Raw genomic sequence first — 23,081 nt, forward strand, 5'->3', positions numbered from 1 at the left:
CCCACACCGGGAGTGGAGTTGCAGCCAGGACTGGTGGCTGGGCTGGAGAAGAGCTGGGGGAAGAGCAGGGCTGGGTGGTGCTCCCTCCCCACCTCCTTGTGGGGGCTGGCCTGGGCTCCACGGTTTGGGGACCACTGTTTTAGATGCTTAAAAATGTAATTAAAATGAAGGTTACCTCACATATATTCTTCTGAAATTGCAATGCCTTACTGTTCTCAGGATTTGGAATGTCAGGGTAGAACGTTTCTTTAATCCTTTACAGAGAAAAGTTAAGTAATTTTCAAAATTACCAGCAAAGGTTCAGCATGTCAAAATAAGAACACAAGAAAAACAGTCATGATGTTACTATCAGGTCGTAATCCTCAACACAGGGTATAACTTTAACTGTTCAAATTTTTCACTTTAGACAGTTGTGCTTTAGGCTGCATGTAAAAAAACGTACACATTCTTCTGATGCTTCCACTGGAGTTTCAGGTTTCTGAAAGCTTGAAGATGGACTGTAAATTGATGGTGGGCAGATCACAAATTAAATGTATGCCTAATTCTCCACGTTTTAATTCGAGTTCTACTACACCTGACTTTGCACACAGCCTCAGGTGGAGGAGAAGAGCACTGGACAATGAGAAGAAGATTTGGGTTCTTCTGGCTCTGTCACTGACTCACTGTGGGACCTTGTGGCCAAATCCCTACTTCTCTGGGCCTCCCTTCCTTCCTATCCCTCCCAATTATAAAATGGGAATACCACCCACCCTCACCCAAAGGTCTTGTGTAAAGCCCACTGAAATCCTCAGGTGTTTGGGGAAGCATGACAGGGGGTACCAGGCCTTTTAAGGCTCCCTGCAGGAGCCACGAAGGTGGGTCCTCCAAGGCTGCCTAGAAAGGCTGCAGGGAAGCAAACAATCAGAGCCCAACAGGCTCAGTTAAAAGGAGCCAAAGGGACTTAGCAGGTCAGTCACTGGCTAGGACCAGAAGGGTGAGGAAGGGCTGGAAGGCTGCAAAACTCTTCAGGGAAGGAGGCCTGGGAGAGACCTGCTCAAGCAGGGATAAGGCAGAGAGAACCCAAGGACTGTAACCCTAAGGTAATGGGTGAAGGTGATGAGACCAAGTGTGACACAGCCCAGGGAATGCAGCAGAAACTATTAAGGAAAGCAGCACGTGGCTGCTGTTTGCAGGGTCCTTGGGCTGGGACCCAGAGTAGCAGGTGAGCCAGTGGAGAAGTGACCTAAACCCTGAAGAGGGTAAAAGATTCTTTACTAAAAGCCCAAGAAAGGGGGCTAGATTTAAAGGTGCCCAACAGGGACTGAAGAGAGAAGGCACCCTCAGGAAGAATGGGCTGAGTCCAGCTTGAGCCAGCGAACTGGAAGACTTGTTTATGTTTGTTTTTGACTTGAGTACCCTAGAAGGGGTTTGTCCATTTTAGATTGTGTGTGACTTGCCTGGAGTGCTGAGCCACTGAAAACCTGCCTAGCGAGGTCGGCAGCCTACAGGGGGCGCTAGGAGAAAAATAAAATTGCAGCACCACACCCAGCCATTAGGAGGCACTCATGAGAGGCGAGTGCACACCCTCACGGGAAGGCAATAAATTACTCAACACAAACAAATAGAAGAATTTAACTGAAAATGAGTGTTTACCATTCCCTCTTTTGGTAGCAAAGAATGCTGGTCACCACTCCGAGCACAACAGCTACTGCCACTGGGATGAGAATGGCAATGATCAACCCCACGGCTGGGAAAAAATAATGAAAAACAGTAAGAGATATTCAAAGTTATCAACAAAGTTTGTGGCTCACAACCCTTTTGTAACATTCCCAGATATTACAGGCCGCTTTATAGCTCAGTGGCAGCTCATCAAGCCCCATCTGCCTGCAACAGTGGCCTATACTACATCCTTCATTGCAAAAGACAAACCCTCCCATAATGTAGTTGGTCAATTGTGAAATAGTGTGTAGAAAAGGAAGAAGTTTCTGTTTGATCCCCTACTGGTACTAAGCTTCACATGTATGATGATAGGACTGATTGCAAATTTTATCCCAGACAGCATAACTGCTAGTGTTTATAGTATTTTAGGTGGCTATTTAAAATTATCAAACTATTTGTCTATTCTGTGCAGTGATTTCTACAGGTTAATTACATGTTGCATAAGTGCATTGCCTTTGACCTAGTTTCGTCTTTTAAGATCACTGAGCATCTCCTTTTCTCCCCTAACAAAAGTGCCCGTTTAGCCTTCTGGGCAGAGTCATTTCATGCACTTCTTTCCAAACTGAGTAAACCTCTTCTTTTCCACCCCCATCCTCAGGTGGCTTTAGTCATTTTCAATCTTTTGAGCAGTTATGAGTTCAGACCCCATCCATATGTATGAGTTGATGAAGTTTTTAAACAAGCATTAATTACTATGAGCTTCACAGTACCTGTAACAGTTTAATAGCTGTAAGGTTAATTTTTCCCCCCAATCTGCTATAACAGGCCTGGGATAGCTAAGCAGGAAAAGACATCAGATGAGTCCAAGATAAAGATCATGGTACTCTGACGTAAGCACTGCCATCCTAGAAGTATTAGTGAACAAGAATGTTCTACTTACAATTCTCCTTTGTCACCACATACAGGTCTTTCGATGGGCCTATTCCACCAACGGTATAGGCTCGCAAGTCCAGGCGGTAACTTGTTTTGCCTTGAAGATCAAGTATTCTCAAAGACTTTTTCGTTAGGTCAGTAATATTCTTAACTGTTAGGTCAGGAGACCCTGTTTTGTTTTGTGTTTAAAAAGATAGGAAATGTACACCACATTAGAATATGTTCACAAAACCCAAACTTCATATTAAACTGGAAAACGCTCTTTTTAATGGAGCAAAATCCTGAGTACAGAATTATGCTGCAGAAAATCCACTACTGTGTCGTGTAACGGTATTAATTAAGCAGCACAAAGGGTGTATCTTCAGCGCAGAAGTAACTCTCATTATGTACACTTGAGTTACTCCTCTTAAGTTAGCCCAGCTCGAGTGAGAGCAGCCATGCTATGAAGTAATACTCAAGCTGCTGTGTCCACACTGATGCTGCACTAAAACTTCTGATGACATAATTGCATTCTTAGCACTGCTGTAAGCTGAGCCATTGTATGAATTCTTTCCTAATGAACTGTGGGAGAACTTGTTTGCCCTGCCTGGCACATGGGGAGGAATTGTGAGAAGGCCTTGGAAGACTTAGCCTGCATCCATACTACAGAGTCATTGTGTTAGCAGATGACTAGCTGTGCTAACTCAAGTTTTAGCCTGTACTTCCTGATGGACCATCCAGCTTGAGTTAAAAGCATCACCATGCTGGAATTAAAGCCTGCTCACAATCCTAACCTTGACTTGGGGGCAGAACTCGAATTTTAACTCAAATTAAGTTTGCAGTAAAGACAAGCCCAAAGAGTGAAGAAAAAGGATTAGGGCAGACTAAACATTAATAAACTGCAAGCTGAAAATAAAGATGTCATGCACTGAACTCCACCATTTGCTACAGACTTCATATAATTACATTTCACAACATCTCTGGTAAGTGCAATTACATTTTATAAGGTTATTTCTTCTATCATTCGCACACTACCACAATTATCAGTTTTGGAATGAACTGAATGAAAAGTATCACACTAACAGGGAAAGAAACTTGCCTTCTCTTTATCTACAGAACAGAGATAGCATGAGCAATGGCAATGCAACATTATCCCAACCACACTGCCAATGCACTTAAACTCAGTTCTGGAGGGTTCGCCATTTTCACACTCTCTTCTCATTCAGTGTTTTCCTGAGGGACTGGATGTTCATTGTCATGGTGACTTGTGTGCTGTGAGTGCCCTAGTCAACTAGAAACTCCACTCAGTTCATCTACTCTTGCCCACACGAGCAGTTAGTATTTTAAATGTCTTCACCAGTTCTGGAAGGCCAATGTAGGTGCTGAACAATGCCAACTGAACTGTAATTAAACAATTGTTTCTTAAAGGACTATTCATTCGCGAGTACTGGGAGTTTACAGGAAAATTGAGAACCATATATTTTATTTACCTTCTTCCATAAAACTAGTCTTTGAAGAACCTTTCTCCCCTTTTGCAAAGTAAAGAATATATCCCTTTAAAAACCCCTGGCAGTCTTCAACAGGAATGTCTTCCCATTTTACTAATATTGAATCTGAAGAGGTTTCTTCTACAGTAAAATTTGGTGCTACCTTTGGAGCTGTGGAAAGAATTGGGAAGAAAAAAAAAAGTTAAACAACTATCCTTCCATTGTAAGCTAGAAGTATGTTAGTATTACAGCATTATTATTAGGACTGACATGTTGATCACAACACTGAAAATTTTCTAGATCCATTTTTGTCCCTTTCAAACAAAATATTAAAAAAGAGGTGACATTAGACAGGTTTCACTACATCAGCCTCCCTGTTGGAATATTATCACCAGTAATTTGTATTGCAAGGGCATCTACTAATCCCAGTCATAGACAAGGACCCTATTGTGCTAGGTGCTATACAACAGAACAAAAAGATGCTCCTGCTTGCAGTATAAACACACATTAAAAATAAATCCAGCTAATGCAAACGTTTAGAAAGATGCAACTTAATAAAAATTGTCTCATTTTCAAATGGCTGTAACTTTGCTTTATTTGAAGAAATTGTATTTAGTAACAACAGAGCCTGCATTCTTCACTGAGAAAAGTATTAATGCTGTTTAAAAGGAGTCACAAATCTCCATTACAATACATGGGCTTTAGTGCAGGGATCACAGCAAGGCACATTCACATAACAGGCCTTAGCTGGAGGTACAGATACCACCATGAGTGAAATTTTAGAAGCCAACTGTGTTCTTACAAGATAAGAAATTATATATCTATTATATCACAATTTCTGTTTTGAAAAATATGACAAACTTAGTCCAAATGCTTTGTTGTTGTTTTTCTAAGAGAGATGTAAATGGTTGAAAACAAGAGATTAGAGTAAACGTTTCATTTCATCTTCCATCATAGCATTAAGCAACAAGCAATGATCCCTACAAAGCAATATCCTGGCTCAGACTAAGTAATCAGAAAAAGTTTCCAATAAAATTATTCCAAGCACCTGGCAGAAGATACCTTAAAGTTCAAAATGAAATGGGTCCTATAGCTACACAATATGCATTTATCCTTAACAACTAGGAGAGTGAAGTATAAAGAGAGTTCAGACTTCCAGGAACAGAGCAAAAGGGAGTGGAGGGGTGGTCCTTAAACGCAGGGCCGGTGCAACCATTTAGGCAACCTAGGCGGTTGCCTAGGGCACTGGGAGTTGTGGGGGTGCCATTTTCTTCGGCAGCCACCACGGCAGTCGGATCTTCGGCTGCCCCGGTCGCCGCCAGCATTTAGGCAGAGGGAGCTCGGGCAGGGCCGCCTGCAGCAAGTAACGGGGGGGCCACATGCAGGGGAACTCCCCGCCCCAGCTCACCCCTGCCCCACCTCCTCCCCAAGCATGCCATGGCTGCTTCACTTCTCCCACCTCCCAGGCTTGTGGCGTCAATCAGCTTAGGTGCCACAAGCCTGGGAGGCGGGAGAAGTGAAGCAGCCACGGAGTGCTCGGGTGCTCATGCGCGGAGCAGGGGTGAGCTGGGGTGGAGGGGGTGCCTCAGGGCGGAGGGTGGGGAGCTGCTGCGGGGGGAGGGGCCTCAGGGCGGAGGGGGGGAGCTGCTGCGGGGGGGGGGTGAGGGGGCGCCTCAGGGCAGGGAACCAGCTAGGATACAGAGAGTGGAAGTTCACTGAATTAGTGAATAAGTGATACATTAAAAATCTTTATTAATGAAATCTAAAAGGCTGGTGGCACTGAAAGAGATAAAGGAAATATTCAGCAGTAACAGATTCTGCTTTCAGACTTTTTAAAATTTATCTAGCAAAGACAAGTACAAGTTAGTCATATTTATTTTATCTTGTATTTCTAAAGGATCTTAACAATAAAATGCACTTACGCAATTCTTTCATATATCCCGTTATATTCTGTAATAACTGATATCCATTGTGTTTGCAGCCATATAGTGAAAAATTGTATCTCACACCAGGTTGAAACAGAGCTGCAGAAGAATATCACTGGTAAGCAAAATCTTTTTACATGAGTTATATTTTAAGCCTTTACATGCATATTTTCATACAAAAACATTTAAAGTAACAGCCCAAATAATTAGACCAGCAATCCTAAACTGGGGATTCGTGGCCCTCTGGGGGCCACAAACAGGTTTCAGAGGGTCTGCCAACCCCACCACACTGCAGGGGCTGGAGCCTCACTGCTCTGGAGTCCTGCTGCCTGGGGCTGAAGCCGCAGAACACTAAAGCCACAGGAAACAACTGTTTTTCTGCATATAAAAGCCTGAGCAACTGAGCTTCCCAGGGGCCCCAAGCAATTGTCCTGCTTGTTACCAGTCCTGGCTTTTATATGCAGAAAAACAGTTGTTGGGACACAGGTGGCCTTGGAAAGAAAAAGGTTGAGAACCCCTGAATCAGACCATATGGTATTTACATATTAATATTTCCCCTATTTAATCCATATTGTATTTATACATAAAAGATATGCCATTACACACACAGTTCAGAGCCAGTAAATAATTTTGACCATTCAGAGCAACCTAGACAGTCTAAACAAATATCATTAGGAAAAGGCTGGAAGCAGCACCGATTGTTGCTTTCCATTATGAAACACACACTTGCAATGTTAACAGAAATGCTATTTTTCCTTCTAGGCTGTCATTGTTTCTTCTTTCCCCTCCCCAGATATAGTGGCTCATCAACTGATTTCTTCTTAGTTATTATAGCCACATCCATAACAGCACTGTTATTCAGGGTGACTATTCTCTTCAATAAGGAGCTCAAGGCTTGAATCGAGTTTGTATAAAACACACATTGTTGTTCTCTTTCTAAACAAGGGGGAAGATCCCAGGGGAAGAAAATCTAAGTGAAAAATGAGTTCAAAAGAGCTGGCAGTTTTGCAAGAAGACAATATTAAAGGTACAACTGCAAACTATCCTGGTACAATGGAAAGATAGGAAGAATAGTAAAAGGCCTATATGGCTCCATCAGGAGCTCTTTATGAAACAGAGCTGAAAATCCTACAAAAAGTGGAAACCTGGACAAATTGCTAACAAGAAGTACCAAAGAATAGCACAAGCATGTAAGAATAAAATCAGAAAGGCTAAAGCACAAAATGAGTTACACCTGGCAAAGGCCATAAAAGGCAATAAGAAGAGGTTATTTCAATACATTAGGAGCCTGAGAAAAATGAAGGAAAGTATAGGTCCTCTACTTAGCAGGAGGGAGAGCTAATAACTGATGGCATCAAGAAAGCTGATGTGTTTAATGCCTGTGTTGTGTTAGTCTTCAGTAAAAAGGCTCATGGTGACCAGATACTCAACATAATTAATATTAAACAACCCAGGAGAAGGAATGCCAGCCAAAATAGGGAAAGATTGAATATGTCTAAGTAACAAGGCCTAATGAAATTAAGGAACTACCCTGAAAAAATCTCGGCACCATTAACAATTATCTTTGAGAATTCCTGGAGTACCCGTAAGGTCCCACAAGACTGGAGAAGGCAAACATAGTGCCTATCTTTAAAAAGGGGAACAAAGAGGACCTGGGGAATTGCAAACCAATTAGCCTAACTTGGATACCTGGAACAAATTATTAAACAATCAATTTGTAAGCACCTGAAGGATAATGGGGGTAATGAATAGCCAGCATGGATTTGGCATGAACAAATCATGCTAAACCAACCTAATTTCCTCCTTTGACAGGGTTACTGGCCTAGTGGATGGGGGAGGGGAAAGCAGTAGATGTGATATCTTGATTTTAGTAAATCTTTTGAAACAGTCCCATATGACATTCCCATACACAAGGGAAATGTGTTCTAGATGACATTACTATAATGTGGGTACACAAAGAGACCATACTCAAAGACTAATCATCAATGGTTTGCTCTCAAACTGGAAGGGCGTATCTAGTGGAGTCCCACAGGAGCCAGCCCTGGGTCTGGTACTATTCAATATTTTCATCAAACGTCTTGGATAATGGAGTGGAGAGTATGCTTATAAAATCTGAAGGTGACATCAACCTGGGAGGGGTTTACAAGCACTTTGGAATACAAGATTAGAATTCAAAATAATCTAGACATATTGGAGAATTGGTATGAATTCAACAAGATGAAATTCAATAAAGACACGTGAAAAGTATCTAAGAAGGAAAAATCAAATGCACAGCTACAAAATGGGGAAGAACTGCCTCGGTGATACTACTGCTGAAAAGGATCTGGTGTTAAAATGGATCACAAACCGAATATGAGTCAACAATGTGATGTGGAAAAGGCTAATATCATTCTGGGGTGTATTAACAGGAGTGTCATATGTCAGATACAGGAGACATATATCCTGCTCTACTTGGCACTGGTGAAGTCTTAGCTGGAGTAATGTGTTCAATGTGTGGTACCACATTTCAGGAAAGAAGTAGACAAAGTGGAGAGAGTCCAGAGGAGAACAACAATTTAATCAATTATAACATATGTAGAAAACCTGACCTATGAGGAAAGGTTAAAAAAAACTGGGCATGTTCAGTCTTCAGAAAAGATGATTGAGTGGGGACCTGATAAGAATCTTCACAATATATTGAAGGCTGTTATAAAGAGGATGAGGATCAATAGTTCTCCATTTCTACTGAAGGCAGAAGAAGATATAATGGCCTTAAATTGCAGCAAGAGAGATTTAGGTCAGATATTAGGAAAAACTTTCTATCTATAGGAGTAGTTAATCTCTGGAATAGGCTTCTAATGGAGCTTGTGGAATCCCATCACTGGAGGTTTTTAAGAACAGGTTGGACAAACACCTGTCAGGAATGGTCAAGGTTACTTGGTCCTGCCAGAGCGCAGGACTTTACTTCTTGAGGTCCCTTCCAGCCCTACATTTCTATTATTCCATCATTCTGTAAGATGACAAAAGACTCAGTCCTACCAGGTGCTGCATGCCCTTGACACTCAGTGAAGTTGCAGGAGATGCTGAGTAGTAGTCTTTGTGCAATCAAATGCTCAGACCTTGAGCCAACAATTTGATGCATGTGGGTAAATCCCTATAAGTGCTGGGAGCCTCCGTGATGTCAACTGGGCTCCGGGCAGGTGCAGGGGTCTGACTACAAGGATCTCATTGTAGGGTTGAGGCTCTGGGTGACTGAGTCTTAAATGTTGGCTCTAGATGGGATCTTTATATTTAATTTATTATGTTCTAGTCTTTGTAATGCCCTCTTGGATAGCAGGAAATATGCCTCTTTTCCTGTTTATTTCTTTTCTCCCCATTTGCTCCCCACTATTCCCACCACACCTGCCTTTTATTTCTTAGCCTGCCTACCTGCATCTAGATACCTGGAACGTGCCTTCCTCCAGGAAAAGTCAATTGTCTATTTATTGCAAGCCAACAGAGGAAGCTCTCGCTTTCTCACACTCAAAAAGCCAATGCATTCTTTCCCCACCCTCTTTGGTGTCCAGAGTGGTACATTTGGAATCTGGAAGATTTGCCCTGGATTTTAACAGTTTTATAGAGTGCTAAAGTTTGGGCTTCGGCTACGTTTCTTTTAGTAACTTCAAAACATTCTGGAAAGTGTAAAGAAAATAATAGTTGAATCAATAACTTAGAGATGGAGACAGCTGAGGAGAGTGAGAAGTTAACAGAAATATTAGCGCAAAGAAGGTATTTTAAAACAGTACCTTTTATCCTTTCTACTGATAATTTTCTGCATTCACTTGCAAAGCCAGTATACCATGCAAACTTTGAATTGGAAAGCCTAATTTAAACAATGATTTTCTCTTACCAGATTTGATCACAGCATCTGTTGCATTTGAAGGAAACATTTCCCAGTCCACACTACAGGGTTCAGATCCAGATGAAATACACCATTTTAATATGTAGCCGCAGGTCACGTTGGGGTCAGAATGCCAAGAAATGTAAATTCCATTTCCTGTTGCAATTGCCAGCTCTGTTTTGACATTGTCTACAATAAAGACAGTATATAAAAAACATTAGAGCTCAGCCCTGTGTCTTTAGCTCAAAGGGCTTTTGGAAGCCTGAACTACAGTTCTTAGAAAACAGGTGCCATGAGAACACACATGCAATGTGTTCATGCTAGGAAAGAGGATCACACAACTGGCTCTGTGAAATTGGAGTAAATTATACTATACTTTTTGAAGCACTATAAATCAAGCTTAGAAGTCTATAGTGAAGTCTGCAAGAGTAGTGCAGAAAGGGGCGAAAAAGTTCAGCAGATCCTCAGGTTTGGATACAAATCACCTTCTCTGGACAAGTTTCTATTGCAGGGGTTCTGGTTTAATTCAAATTGACACCAATTTGGTAGAAGTCTCCAGCTACTAATTCCTTCCATCCATCCACCCCCAAAACACCAGGCTGTTGACTAGTTCCTACAGAGCCATCATCTATGGCCACCATTCAGGTGGGACCCGGTAAGTCTTAAAGATCCCCTCCTGGAGCAACTAAAATACTTAAGTATCCATCACATCTTCAGAACCTCCTCAACTTTTCTTGAGATTTTTAAATGTTCTTAGCCTTGATCCCTGTTTGCTTGGATCATCACATTGTATTAAAACTGTCCAGTCTATGCAAGACTGAGTTTAAAGGGAAAGGCAAATCCCAGTAATTAAAAAAAACAAAGAAGTTGCAAAGAGAAACACTAATTCCTCCCTGAGGTGTTGTGAATATTAAAGGGCTATGTAAATGCTGAGTGTTCTAGGAAAACATATGCTGTGTGCTAGCAGAATAATTTTTTGGAAGAAAATATCATTGCTGAATTGCCACTTAAGGGAATGTCAATTTCACCTCTTTTTGTATTCATTTCTTTCCATTTGATGTGACTATAAGGGTAAATGTATAGACAGGGCAAGTTCTTAAACTGTTAAAAAAACAACCCTGAAACACAGTTTCTAAGAAGTTAAACATTCAAGGAAATTACATGTTAGAGTACATGTTTATATGACACTTGCATAGTATTTTATTTCTAGAATTTTGTTAATATGAAATTAATTTACTGACAGTAGGCTCAATAGTATTCTCTCAGCAAGAAACAACACTGGATATTGAAGAGCTGCACGTGCATGTTTTTCCTGCGATCTAGACTTCCGTTTCACTAGCAGCACAAATACTGCCATGACGGAGGCCACAAAAGCACCCACATAGTAAGTTTGCTTCTCCCCCATTGTATCTTTTTAATTACACTGAAAGCTCACATTAAGTAGGATATGACGTAGGTTTTGCTTCCCTTTCAATTTTCTCATGAAACCTGTCCCGAGAATCAGAAACGTTTCTCTCTTATTGATGTTATAAACATTTGCAGGCTGTACAGGATGCAGCCAGAAGTGACTGTATAGCCGCGTAATCCAGGTCAGCGGGTGAGTCATATTTCAAATAATTCCTATGTCAACTCGGAAGACAATTCAGAATGAGTATATGTTGGGTAACACCAAAGGGAAATTCAGTCTTCCAAATGTTACCTTTCCAGTACTATGCTATAATAATCACAGAGTTCCAGCTAAAAGAACAGGAGTACTTGTGGCACCTTAAAGACTAACAAATTTATTTTAGCATGAGCTTTCGTGAGCTGCAGCTCACTTCCTCGGATGCAGCTGTTACCCTCGGTCACAGGGTGCAGAGCAGAATTATCTAGAGAGCCCTACATTCTGCAGAGTCAGCTACTGTTGTTGCTCGATGTGAAGTTATTAAAGTGATGCCATTAATTTATCTATCCTGCCCAATTCCTTTTCCTTCACATATGCGGTGATAAATAGGTAGTATCGCTATAGAGGAGCTGAAGGCTATTTAGCCTGAGGACAAAACTCGTTCTGGATAATGGGGGATCGTGGTTACTGACATCCCAACTATAAATCTCAAACAAAACACATTTCTGCCTAAAGAGATGTAATTTTATTTTCAGAACTTCAGACAGAAAGTACACAACTGTAACATCTATTACATGCCCACATGGGGTGTATGGGTCACATTATGTGCCTTAAAACAGGTCACAGCATAGGGCTGAGGGGCTAGGAAGCACAGCTTTCTGCAGAGCTGCTACTCCCCGCTCCAGCACAGTTGGGCGAGGGCTAGCAGTGCCTTCACTCTGTCTTCCCAATGTGCCAGCCAACCCAGATGAATGGGAGTGGATGGGGAAGTAATCGGCACCAGGTACAGGGCTGGCAAAGATTCCTTTCCCCCTGGAGCACGGGGGAACTGGGACCATGTTGTGACTTACGTGCTCTGCTCCTTTGCTTTGTGCTGCCGTTTCCCCAGCATTTGCACCAAAACCAATTTAGCCCAAAGCTTTTCCTTCACATATAGGAGGGTAGTTCACTACCACGGAGGGCATTTTTAGATATCTTAAATGAGAGGCCTCAATAACCCTAACTTACACCTTCAAGCCCTTGCTGTTGACACCATATCATGATTCAGGCGCATTATTGGTTAGCTCCATTAGTATTCTCCCTTCATGTGATCAACTACACATGCATTTAATAGATGTTCGAGTCCCACAGAGTGGAAAAATGTTAAACAACTATGCAACACTGAGGAGCTCCCACGGAAAGAAAAACCTATTTTGATCCTCTTACATTTAATCACATTTCTCTGAGTCAAAAAGATAGCACAGAAATAAATAAAACCTCCTAAAAGTTGAAGATTTGTGCAAAAGAGTTAGCCCTCTCCCTTGTTATTCCTGGGAAGTCTCCAGAAAACTGCTACACAGCAACCTAGCCTGTAACTGCCACCTTCCTTCTACATGACGAGTATAATTTGCTGGTGAGACACTGCACTTAAAACAAAGCAGTGACTGCTGATTGAAAAAAATCGCTTGTTACTTGCACAGAACAGCTAAATTCTCTGAAAAAACAACCACCACCCAGCTGTTCCACAAGCTTTGGATGTTTTAAATCCCTGAATCAAGTACTCACCACTTGGAAGATCCACACTAGTTATCCTAGAAGGGGGAGATGAGCCAGCACGATTTTTTGCTATAACACTGACTAAACAATCATTTCCCCCAAGTTTTATTTCAGTGCTGTTCAAGGGTACAGGGACTTCATGAGCCTTTAGCATTCTCTCTCGCAGGTAACATGACACTTCATGGGATAGTATTATTCCATTTGCTTCAGAAAGAAGTAACGGCTGTGCAACAAAACAAGCACAAATCACATTAAAAAACAAACCTATCATTAAAAATCAGCATCTAATACTCAAAATTGGGATTACCAGGCAAAAAAGTCAGTAAAGCAAGAATGGTTTTAGGAGTTAACACATGAGCACTGAGGACAACTCTCAAAGGGACAAATTTAAGGAAGTTATTCTGTATGTGAAATCCTACTTAATTCCATATGCAGCTGTTTTTAGTAATACTTTTTTTTTTAAAGCATAGTCCACATATCTGGGATAATGATGTTTTCATTTAGGACATTAATTTTCTGAGTAAAGTCACTATAAAATATTTAAGAATAACAATTAGACTTACTGTCTATAAACTTTTCACATTGAAAGTACATAAGAAAAGCAATGAACACACACACCGATACATACCTTCCAAAAGACTGTTAGAGTTTCTCCGACAGGACTTCTCTCTCTCCAAATATCCGGTCCTCTTGCAGGAGCTAAGAAAGGAGATTTTACAAAATAAGTAACTTTGTTAAGCATATGGCTTACAAGTTCAATATTTTGACATAAAAGACCGTTCAATAAACTTACAGGCTTCCAAAGTCGTGAGCTTTTTTCCCTCACTCCATTTACTCCATCGCCAGAAATGCTCAGAAGCTGAACAGCGTACTCTGAATGTGTATGTGCCATACGGATGTAATGCATCCACCCGAGCTCTGTAATTTGAGTTTTCTGCACCGGCCATTGAGACATTCTGCTATTAAGAATTAATAGAGTTCGATATGAAAACCTTTCCCCCATCCTGTATCATACTAGAACCACTACCTGGAAAATGTTTTTTAAAAGTAGACTACAGTATTAAAGTTGTACAATCAGGCAATTGTGCGATTATTTAAAAAGAATCTGTTATACAAAGTCTAGTGGGATGTAGTCTCTATTAGCAGGGGCAACAGGGATGTATGCGAAAAAGCTTTCAAACAAGAATATGTGGGGAAATAAATGTAAATGAAAGAAAATATATAGGGAAAATATTTTACATAAAATCACCATTCACCAGTTAAAGTTTTTCAGGGGCCTATCATAAGACATTACCCCTAGTATAGAAATTAAAATACCAATAACTACTTTAAAACACATGTGGGTATATACTAAATTGTCAACATTAGACGCTGTAACCTATGTGATAATGGGAATATTCCTATACCATAAAGGAGAGTAATCACAATGCTAACAATACTCTCTGCTTTCCCAACCCCCTACCATTTGATTCCCAAAAGTGTTGCACTCTCTGAACCACCAGGAAGGACTGGTGGTCCACTGACCATAATGTGAATACCCCTTTCTTTTGAGCCAGTTCCACGAGGCTATATATGACAGCTATTATCACTGAACACTCTTTCTACATATGTATTAAATCCTGGCTCCACGGAAATCAATGGCGAAATCCCCTCTTATTTCAATGGGACCAGGATTTCACCCAGGGTGCTCCTATGCTCACAGTGATAAACATGGTAGGAGAACCTGGACAGACAAATAGCATTCTTTCTTTGTAAAACAGTGCCTGCACAAAGCAAACCGAAGAAAAACTGCTTGACCAACATCCATATCATGCAAATAAAATATATACCAGTAACAATATTCCTACTAAGTGCTCCTTTTGCCTTCGAAGGAAAGCAAACATAATCATAATCAGGTTTTAGTATAAACAGTCAATTGCATCGTATTGAGTTTAAAGCAGTTAAAACAGTGCATAATAGTGACACATATATGCATACTACTATAAATGTGTACAGTGACTCACTGCCACGGCTGCTGTGAGAAATCCTGACCCTGGGAACATTTCTTATCGAATCTACTTATAAATACACATCTATCCTGGCTGCCAAGAACTGGTCTCCAAAGTGAATTTTAGTCTGAAATTAGTTATAATTGTTTTTCTAATCCAAATGACAAACAGAAGATGTCAAAAAGCCAGCAATTGAGCATATGGGTGGAAAAGCTTCTGCCACTGTCACCAAAACATCTTGCAGTATTGATAACAATTTCACAGCTATTCCTTGATTACACTATACCCTGTTCATCTGTTCATTTATACTCTAGCGCAGCATTTCTCAAATGTGGCCGCATGCAGTCACCAGGGGCTTTTTGTGCGGCCACAGCCTCCTGGATAGTGATGGGGTGAGGAGGGCAAAGCAGAGGCCCCTCTCCTGGGCCCACGAGCAGGGGCTGGTCCTTGCCCCCTTCTGAATCCACAAACACTGTAGGAGCAAGTGATCAGTGGGAGTTCACCGTCTTCCTGGGGCTTCATCCATGTGAAGGTGGGCTTCTTCCCCCAGCCACAGGGTTTCATGCTCTGGACCCAGGCTCACCCCCACCATCGCCCTGGCCTCTGCTGCCTCCTCCAGCACCCCATCCAGACACCCAATCGCCACTGCACATCCCCCGCCTCTCTACCCACCTCCCCACCCAGGGCTTAATTTGTCCCCCAGCTTGCTGAGTAAGTTTGCTCTGAAAAGTAATATTAACGAATATACAAATATCGCTTTTCACAGAAGCAGACTTACTAACTAGCAAGTCTAAAAAAAACCACCAAAAAAGCAAAACATGCAAAGCACCTTATTTGTGTTTCTATTCTGTTTAGGTCCAGTAAAGAAGAGAGACAACTGTTGATTATTTTGTCTGCAAAAAAACTCTACAAAAGTACATTACAATGATTTGGACATGTATATATGCATATTTGTTTGTTTTTCCTAAAGTCAATTAAGTATTTTTGGAAAAAATTGTTAGAGCGGCCACCAGCAAGAGTTGGTGGCCACACTCTGAGGCCACCAAAACATTTCTTGTGAGAACCCCTGCTCTAGCGTCTGGAGAACAAGGTAACAAAGCTACATCTTTTGTAAAGTTTCAGCCTGTATTTCAATAGCAGACGCCAAGGTCTAAACTTACTCATGACTAAATGTCATTTCTTTCCGCTCTCCCCTCAAACAACCTGTATGGTTTTTACTTGTGATACTTAACCTACTAGTACTTTTTAACACATTTTATAATTTTAATACAAAAGATTCAAAATCTCTCAAACCACAGATGCAAATCAAGATTTTGGAGTGCACAGTTTAGTAGGGTGACAAGATGTCCCGACTTTATAGGGACAATCCTGATATTTGGGGCTTTTTCTTATATAGGCTCCTATTACCCCCCACCCATCCCGATTTTTCACACTTGCTATATGGTCACTCTACAGCTTAGAAAGACCAGGTTGACACAGCTTTGAAACACTAGCCGACCAAGCTATATTTAAACCCAGAGACTTCCCCAGTTATAGTTCATTTAAAAAACAAAAACACAGACTTTGCCAAAAAAGTGTTTTTCACTGACTACAGCAGGCTTGGATCAGGCTCCAGGATATGGTAAAAGCTCTTTATCCCTAATACTTTCTGAGTTCTCAGGTGTTACACACTTACAGTAGATTTGTTTTTGTAACGGTAGCTTTAAGAGATGGTAATCTACAACCTTAAAAAAGGGCAGATTAATAAAATGTCTGGCGCTGCCAGCATAACACAGCAGCTTTGCAAGGGGCCTTAAGAGCTTTTCTGGACGCTGTAAAAATGTTAAATTAGGCTATACCTATACTTGAAGCTAGGGGGGTGATTCTCAGCTAGCATAGAGATGCTTGAGTTAATGGGCTAAAAAGAGCAGCGTCAAGGGCTAACATGGGTGGCGGCTTGGGCTAGCTTCCAGGGAGTCCAAGCAGGAATGTTCTCAGGACAGCTAGCCTGAGTAGGGTGACCAGATGTCCCTATTTTTTGGTCTTTTTCTTATATAGGCCTGTCATAGGTCTCACCCCCACTTGGAGCTGTTGGGTTCCAATGTGGGGACCTGCCTTGGTTTCCCTCTAAACTAAAATCCTAATTTAGATCTAGTAAAAGCTGCCACCACCCAATCAGATATGTGGATTGGGACACAGTCCTTCCCCAAAATCCTTGGGGATCCCAAGAGCCCCAAATCCATGGAGTTCTTACACCCAGGAGAAATAAACCATTCCCCCCTGCTTCCTCCCCCCTCCCTTTTCCTAGGAGAGATACCGGGATTTAACTACAGAAGGATACCTCCCCCTCCCCTTTCCCTGAGAATCCACCCAAGGAAAGACCAACCAAGTCCTTAATAGAAAAGAATTTATTAAAGAATAAAAAGAAAAGTCACTGTCTCTGTAACCAAATGGAACAATACAGGGTCTAAATTTATCAATCTCTGGAGAAAATTCCCCCTCCTCCTTTCTTTCTCAGTGAAAGCAAAGTAACAGCAAACAGGAATAAAGAATTTCCTTTAGCAAACACACAATTGCAAATATAGAAAGCAACTCAAAAGACTAATCCGCCTTTCTAATTAATACTATTAAATAGTAGAAACTACTCCAGGAGAACTTGGAGACATGACTGACCTCTTTTAGATCCAAAGAGAGCTCTGAGCAAACAAGGAACACAGACAAAGGCTTCCCTCCACAGAGATTTGAAATTCCCCTGTCCCTTGATTGGTCCTCTGGTCAGGTGTTTCTCAGGTTACTGAGCTTGTTAACCCTTTCCAGGGAAAAGAGACCTTAACCCTGATCTGTTTATTTATGACAAGGCCCCCCACCCCGGCCCAATTTTTCACATTTGCTGTCTGTTCACCCTAAGCCTGAGCCATCACATGAACTACCCCGGCTACACTGCTATTTTTAGCAGGCTAGCTTGAGCAGGGCTTGTACAGGTATGTATATGTGAGCTCAGAATCGCACCCCCAACTCTAATGTAGACCTAGCCTGAGAGGGATCTTTTATAATGGCTGCATAGAAAAATGAAAAAAAAAAGGAGGACAGAACTCAGGGTAACTGTACTGTGTGCATGGTCACTGAATCCCAATCAGCATCAAGTTCCAGGAAGTCTACCTCGCCTCTCCAACTTTCACTGAAATTTTGAGAACATCTAACAGGTGCTTTTAGTTTTCTCTAAATGACAGATATAGAGGATTTCAGTAGGGATATCCTACTGACACACTCGGCTCATCTTGCTCAATAGGAAAATTCTTCCTCTCTTACAGTCTTTATATCATCCACAGATTGCAGTAGTGAGTTGCTGAAACAGCTGACAAACACATACACACCATTTACTGAAAGTAAGAAGATTCCACTTACACCAACTGTAAAAGTGACTTGGAAGACTGGAATCTTAAAACAACTTCAAAGGAAATTTTCAGAGTAGAAGAGTAGTGATAATGTGTGCACGAGTGCTACCTACCTCCCAAAAACACAACCACTATAGTTTATCGCCTAAGAGTGGCAGTTTAATAAAGAAACATCTTCAGAAAAGCAATTTTGCAAACTTATGATAGAACTCAAATATTATGACTAATTTTAATGCTTTGCAACTTCTCAAAACACTACTTAGTTTTGCCTGTTATGACCTACCACTGCACTGTGAAAAGAACTGGAAGTAAACGTGACTAGAGCTTCTCTGTAAGCTTAGGAGCTAGACTTTGGACATTTAACACAGATAGTATTTAATAAATAGTCAGTATAACCTATCAGTTTCTCTTTTACTGGTACAAAATTGTAAAGAAACGAATTTCAATAAAACCATCGACATTTCAGCAGAGCAAAATTACATTAAAAATAATACTCACCAATTGTCGTTCTGAATTACTGTTGCTAATTTCAATTTGACACAAAAGTCTGATTTTAATAAAATTGCCAGGTATATACCAAGACAGATGGGCATTTGTTGAACTATTAGTGCTCACAGTGAATTTATCAGGAGTTTCCAGATGAACTGAAAATTAAATTTATAAAGAAAATCAACTTGGATTTCTTAAAGGTGATAAATAATAGCTTTATTATTATTTTTAGTTCTGTAAGAAAAATCTTACTTTTAAAGTAGTCAAACATGATCAATAGAACAGAACATTCATCAGATAGATAATTATTGTGACAGATGGGTGTTGTTTTAAAAATCAGTCTCTTGCTATGAAGGCACACCAGCAAGCAGGTTTTGTCCATACTGGAAATTTGGCTGACACTCATGGGAATAGTTTTATTTTAGTCAGAAGCTGTAACTGGCATAATGGGCCAAGGAGTTAAAAGTAAATTACAGCGTAACCTTATTCCTGTTAACTGCTACTGATTTTAGTACAAAATAGCTTCACTTTCAAAGATCACAGTGACTGTTTCACAAGATCATATCAGTATTTGATCAATCAGGAAATTAACAAAAAACACCCACAATTAATAATAGGAAAGAGGGGCAAAAATATAAAACTCCTATCCTATAAAAGGTAGCAGGGCAGGGATACATAACACATCATTTCCCACGCAGGTCCTTTCATTTCTTCACCTCTTTTGTCCTCCTCTTATCTTTGAATATTGGCCACAGATCCTCTGTGCCTCCTGTTGAGAAGATTCTCAGCCACTGGACTTGATGTTTTTGGGAAATGAGCACACAATGTATATTCAAACCCTGCACTCTGGTCATCGGACAGTTACAGGGATGTATGTGCTCTGTGTTTGAGAACTATCTGCACAGTAATAGTACCAATGAAGGACAGAAAGATCGCATGCAGAAGGAAGAGAACTGAAATGGCAGAGGGGAAATGGCAAAGAACAGCATCTGTACAACAACCCTACATTCTATTGGTTGAGACAATTCTATTTCAACATTACATGATATTTTGCAACTGCATTGCCAATTCAAATTATAAAGTTGCTGTACATGGAAAAATGTATTAAAAATGCAAGTTCTATAATAAACATTTAAATGCAATTTTCTATTTATTATTTGCCATTACAGTTTTCAAGAGGAAACTATGAGCATTGAAGTTGTTAGGACACAAAATGCATGCATGTGTTATGGAGGCACAGAAGGTAAGTGCCACATTTTATTGCTACTTTGTAAAGACCTGATCTTGTTAAGACATATGCATGTGTTTAACATCAAGTATCAGAGGGGTAGCTGTGTTAGTCTGGATCTGTAAAAGCAGCAAAGAGTCCGACGAAGTGGGTATTCATCCACGAAAGCTCATGCTCCAAAACGTCTGTTAGTCTATAAGGTGCCACAAGACTATTTGCTGTGTTTAAAATCATGCACCATGAGCAGACACACTGAAGTCAGTGTGTCATTCTCAATGCAGAAAGTTAAGGCCGCCACGGCCGCACATAAGACTTTGCAGGACTGGGTCCTAATAATGTTGCAAATTTAGTTATTAGACTTGACTGGAATATTATGTGCCATGTAAATGATAGCTATTTAGCTCGTTACTAGTGCATGCATAAGATTCCTCTCCTAATATGGGGCTAAGGGTGCCAGCTATATGGTTGCTGTGCAGAATTGTCATCTCACCACATCCTTACTCGCATGTCGGCACACACAGTAGGGGGGAAAATGGACCTTTACTTAATCCCAACTACTGAGAATCCAAACCAATGAAAAAAATAAACCAAAAACAATTACGAATGCAACATTCTATATTAGTACCCAATGAGTTATCATCTATTGCACTAACCCTCTATTTGATAACCCTTTTTGGTTTTGCAAAATGCTCACCTCTTTGATTTACATCAATTAAGAGCGATGATTCTGCTTGACCAAGAGGATTGGAAGCTCCTAGTGTGAAATTGTAGATTTTCTGATTGGCATGCACTGGAAAGTCACAGTGATGTTTCTTATTCAATTCATCTACTTTGCATGTAACATTTTCCCTAGATATTCTGTGAATTGAAAAAAAGATTATTTTTAATTTCTGAGCAACCCATTTAACAGCACTGAATTGAAGTTTCTTAGTACAGACTTCACTGGATGAAGATGCTACAAGGAATGAACGGCATGTCACTGTACCATTATTTAGTTAATGCCGTGTCATTATTTGCCTACTGTGACATTGCACTCCATAATGTTTTATGGAAATATGCTTCTGAGTGTGACTATAATGTAATTGGAATATGCTTTATGCAAAAGGTCTCTTGTAAGGTATCATTACAAAGCTTATAATCTATGAATGTATTCATCCTATTTGTACGAATGTATCATTCTTGTATCTGAAACTAGGAATATGAAGTATAGCTCTGAAGTCCTATTGTAATTATGCAAAGTGTGGGCCATTAACGGTGGTTTGGAAGCTTGATGGCTCCCACTGACTAGGACAATTGGTTACAAATGGTCTCTTTACTTGCAAACCTTCCTGGGTGCATGTGGGCCAACCAGTGGGTAATGAAGAATGAGGTCTCACAGGACATGTGACCATGTCACATGATACTGGAATCCATCTTAAACCTGGTGTTTTCCATTTGGGGGGGGTGGGGACCCAGAGAGACAAAAGATTCCCACCTTGTGCCACAGCTATAAAAGGGGGTGGAACAGAACAAAGGGCTGCCAGTCATGAGAACACCCCTAGTTTCCACTTAAGATGTCTGCTAACAAGGACTGTACCAGGGGAAAGGATTTGGCCCAGACTAGGAGGAGTCTAGTATGTGTAAGAAGCTTATTGGAATATCTCTAAGGGTGAGATTTTACCTGTAATCAGTTTCTTAATGTATTAGGCTTAGACCTGCATGTTTTTTCTTTATTTTGCTTGGTAACTTACTTTGTTCTGTCTGTTATTACTTGAAACCACTTAAATCCTACTTTTTATACTTAATAAAATCACTTTTGTTTATTAATGAACCCAGAGTAAGTAATTAATACCCGGGGGAGCAAACAGCTGTGCATCTCTCTCTATCAGTGTTATAGAGGGCGGACAATTCATGAGTTTACCCTGTATAAGCTTTATACAGAGTAGAACGGATTTGGGGTTTGGATCCTATTGGGAGCTGGGTGTCTGGGTGCTGGAGATAGGTGACCTGCTGAGCAGTTTTTGGTTAAAGTCTGCAGCTTTGGGGGCATGGACCAGACCTGGGTCTGTGTTGCAGCAGGCCAGTGTGTTTGGCTCAACAAGACAGGATTCTGGAGTCTCAAGCTGGCAGGGAAAACGGGCTCAGAGATAATTCCAGCATGTCAGATGACAGTCCCAAGGGGGTCTCTGTGACCGAACCCGTCACACCTACCTAATGCTGCATTGCATATTACATACAATTTAATGGCACAATGTAGCTTGGATTGGAATTAGTCACAAAATCCATGGCTCCCAGCCCAAAGAGACTATCTTTCCTTCTCCCCAGCACAACCTACTTCATCCTTACTTTAATTTTTACTTCCACCCTTACCTCCTCAGAAGCCTGGGAAAATAGATAGATCCTGTAGTAAGCCCTGAGGTCAAAACTAGGCTTTAGAGCCTTGATTCAGAAAAGTATCCATATTCAGGACAGCACTTAAGCACATGCCTGTCTTTAATGGGATTTAATTATTGCTTAAGTGCTTTCTAGAATCAGGAACTAGTTGACCCACCAGAGGGAGTAGGTTCTAGTGTTAAGGTCTTTGCACGGAAGATGACCGATCACCAGCCCCTCCCCATCTAAGCAGGGTCAGACACTTTGTGTCCTCATCTGATCTCAGGTGCCTCTGGGCCACACAAGGAGAGAAGCTGTCCATCAGATAGCCAACACCTGCATTATTTAGGTTTTTATATGATTAAAGCCAAAACCTTGAACTGCATCTGAAAACAAACTGAAAGCCAGTGCCGAACACAGAGCATAAGTGTAATATGGTCTCTGTAAGCAACCAGCCATCCTCATCTACAGTAGCAGAAGTCTGAGTGGTTTTTAGGGGTAGCTCCATGTATTTGGGGCTGCAGTAGCCCACTGTGCACTCAGAACAAGGATGAGAAAGCTTGGCTTGAGAGCCCTCAACAAACGTTAGGCAGCTGACACCACTGGTTTTGGTGTTGACCAGTCCAATCTCATTGTTTTCTTCTGCACCCGCATCTGTTGGTCTTACCCACCTGTTGTCCATAGTCTTAC

General features: G+C 41.0%; 1 protein-coding gene across 1 annotated transcript in view; it reads right to left on the bottom strand.

Moving 5' to 3' along the window:
• The window catches only part of LIFR (LIF receptor subunit alpha), a 79,985-nt gene that overhangs the window by 8,411 nt on the left and 48,493 nt on the right, over positions 1–23,081 (bottom strand). The window contains exons 9-19 of the mRNA XM_045020509.1: positions 20,734–20,897; positions 18,821–18,966; positions 13,754–13,919; positions 13,589–13,659; positions 12,970–13,183; positions 9,831–10,010; positions 5,960–6,061; positions 4,041–4,208; positions 2,579–2,740; positions 1,633–1,726; positions 176–254 (exon numbers count right to left, since the gene is read on the bottom strand). Coding sequence (XP_044876444.1) covers positions 176–254; positions 1,633–1,726; positions 2,579–2,740; positions 4,041–4,208; positions 5,960–6,061; positions 9,831–10,010; positions 12,970–13,183; positions 13,589–13,659; positions 13,754–13,919; positions 18,821–18,966; positions 20,734–20,897 — 1,546 coding nt within the window. The remainder of the gene's footprint in view (positions 1–175; positions 255–1,632; positions 1,727–2,578; positions 2,741–4,040; positions 4,209–5,959; positions 6,062–9,830; positions 10,011–12,969; positions 13,184–13,588; positions 13,660–13,753; positions 13,920–18,820; positions 18,967–20,733; positions 20,898–23,081) is intronic.

This window comes from Mauremys mutica, chromosome 6 (assembly GCF_020497125.1).
Source record: "Mauremys mutica isolate MM-2020 ecotype Southern chromosome 6, ASM2049712v1, whole genome shotgun sequence".
Classification (NCBI taxonomy): domain Eukaryota; kingdom Metazoa; phylum Chordata; order Testudines; family Geoemydidae; genus Mauremys; species Mauremys mutica.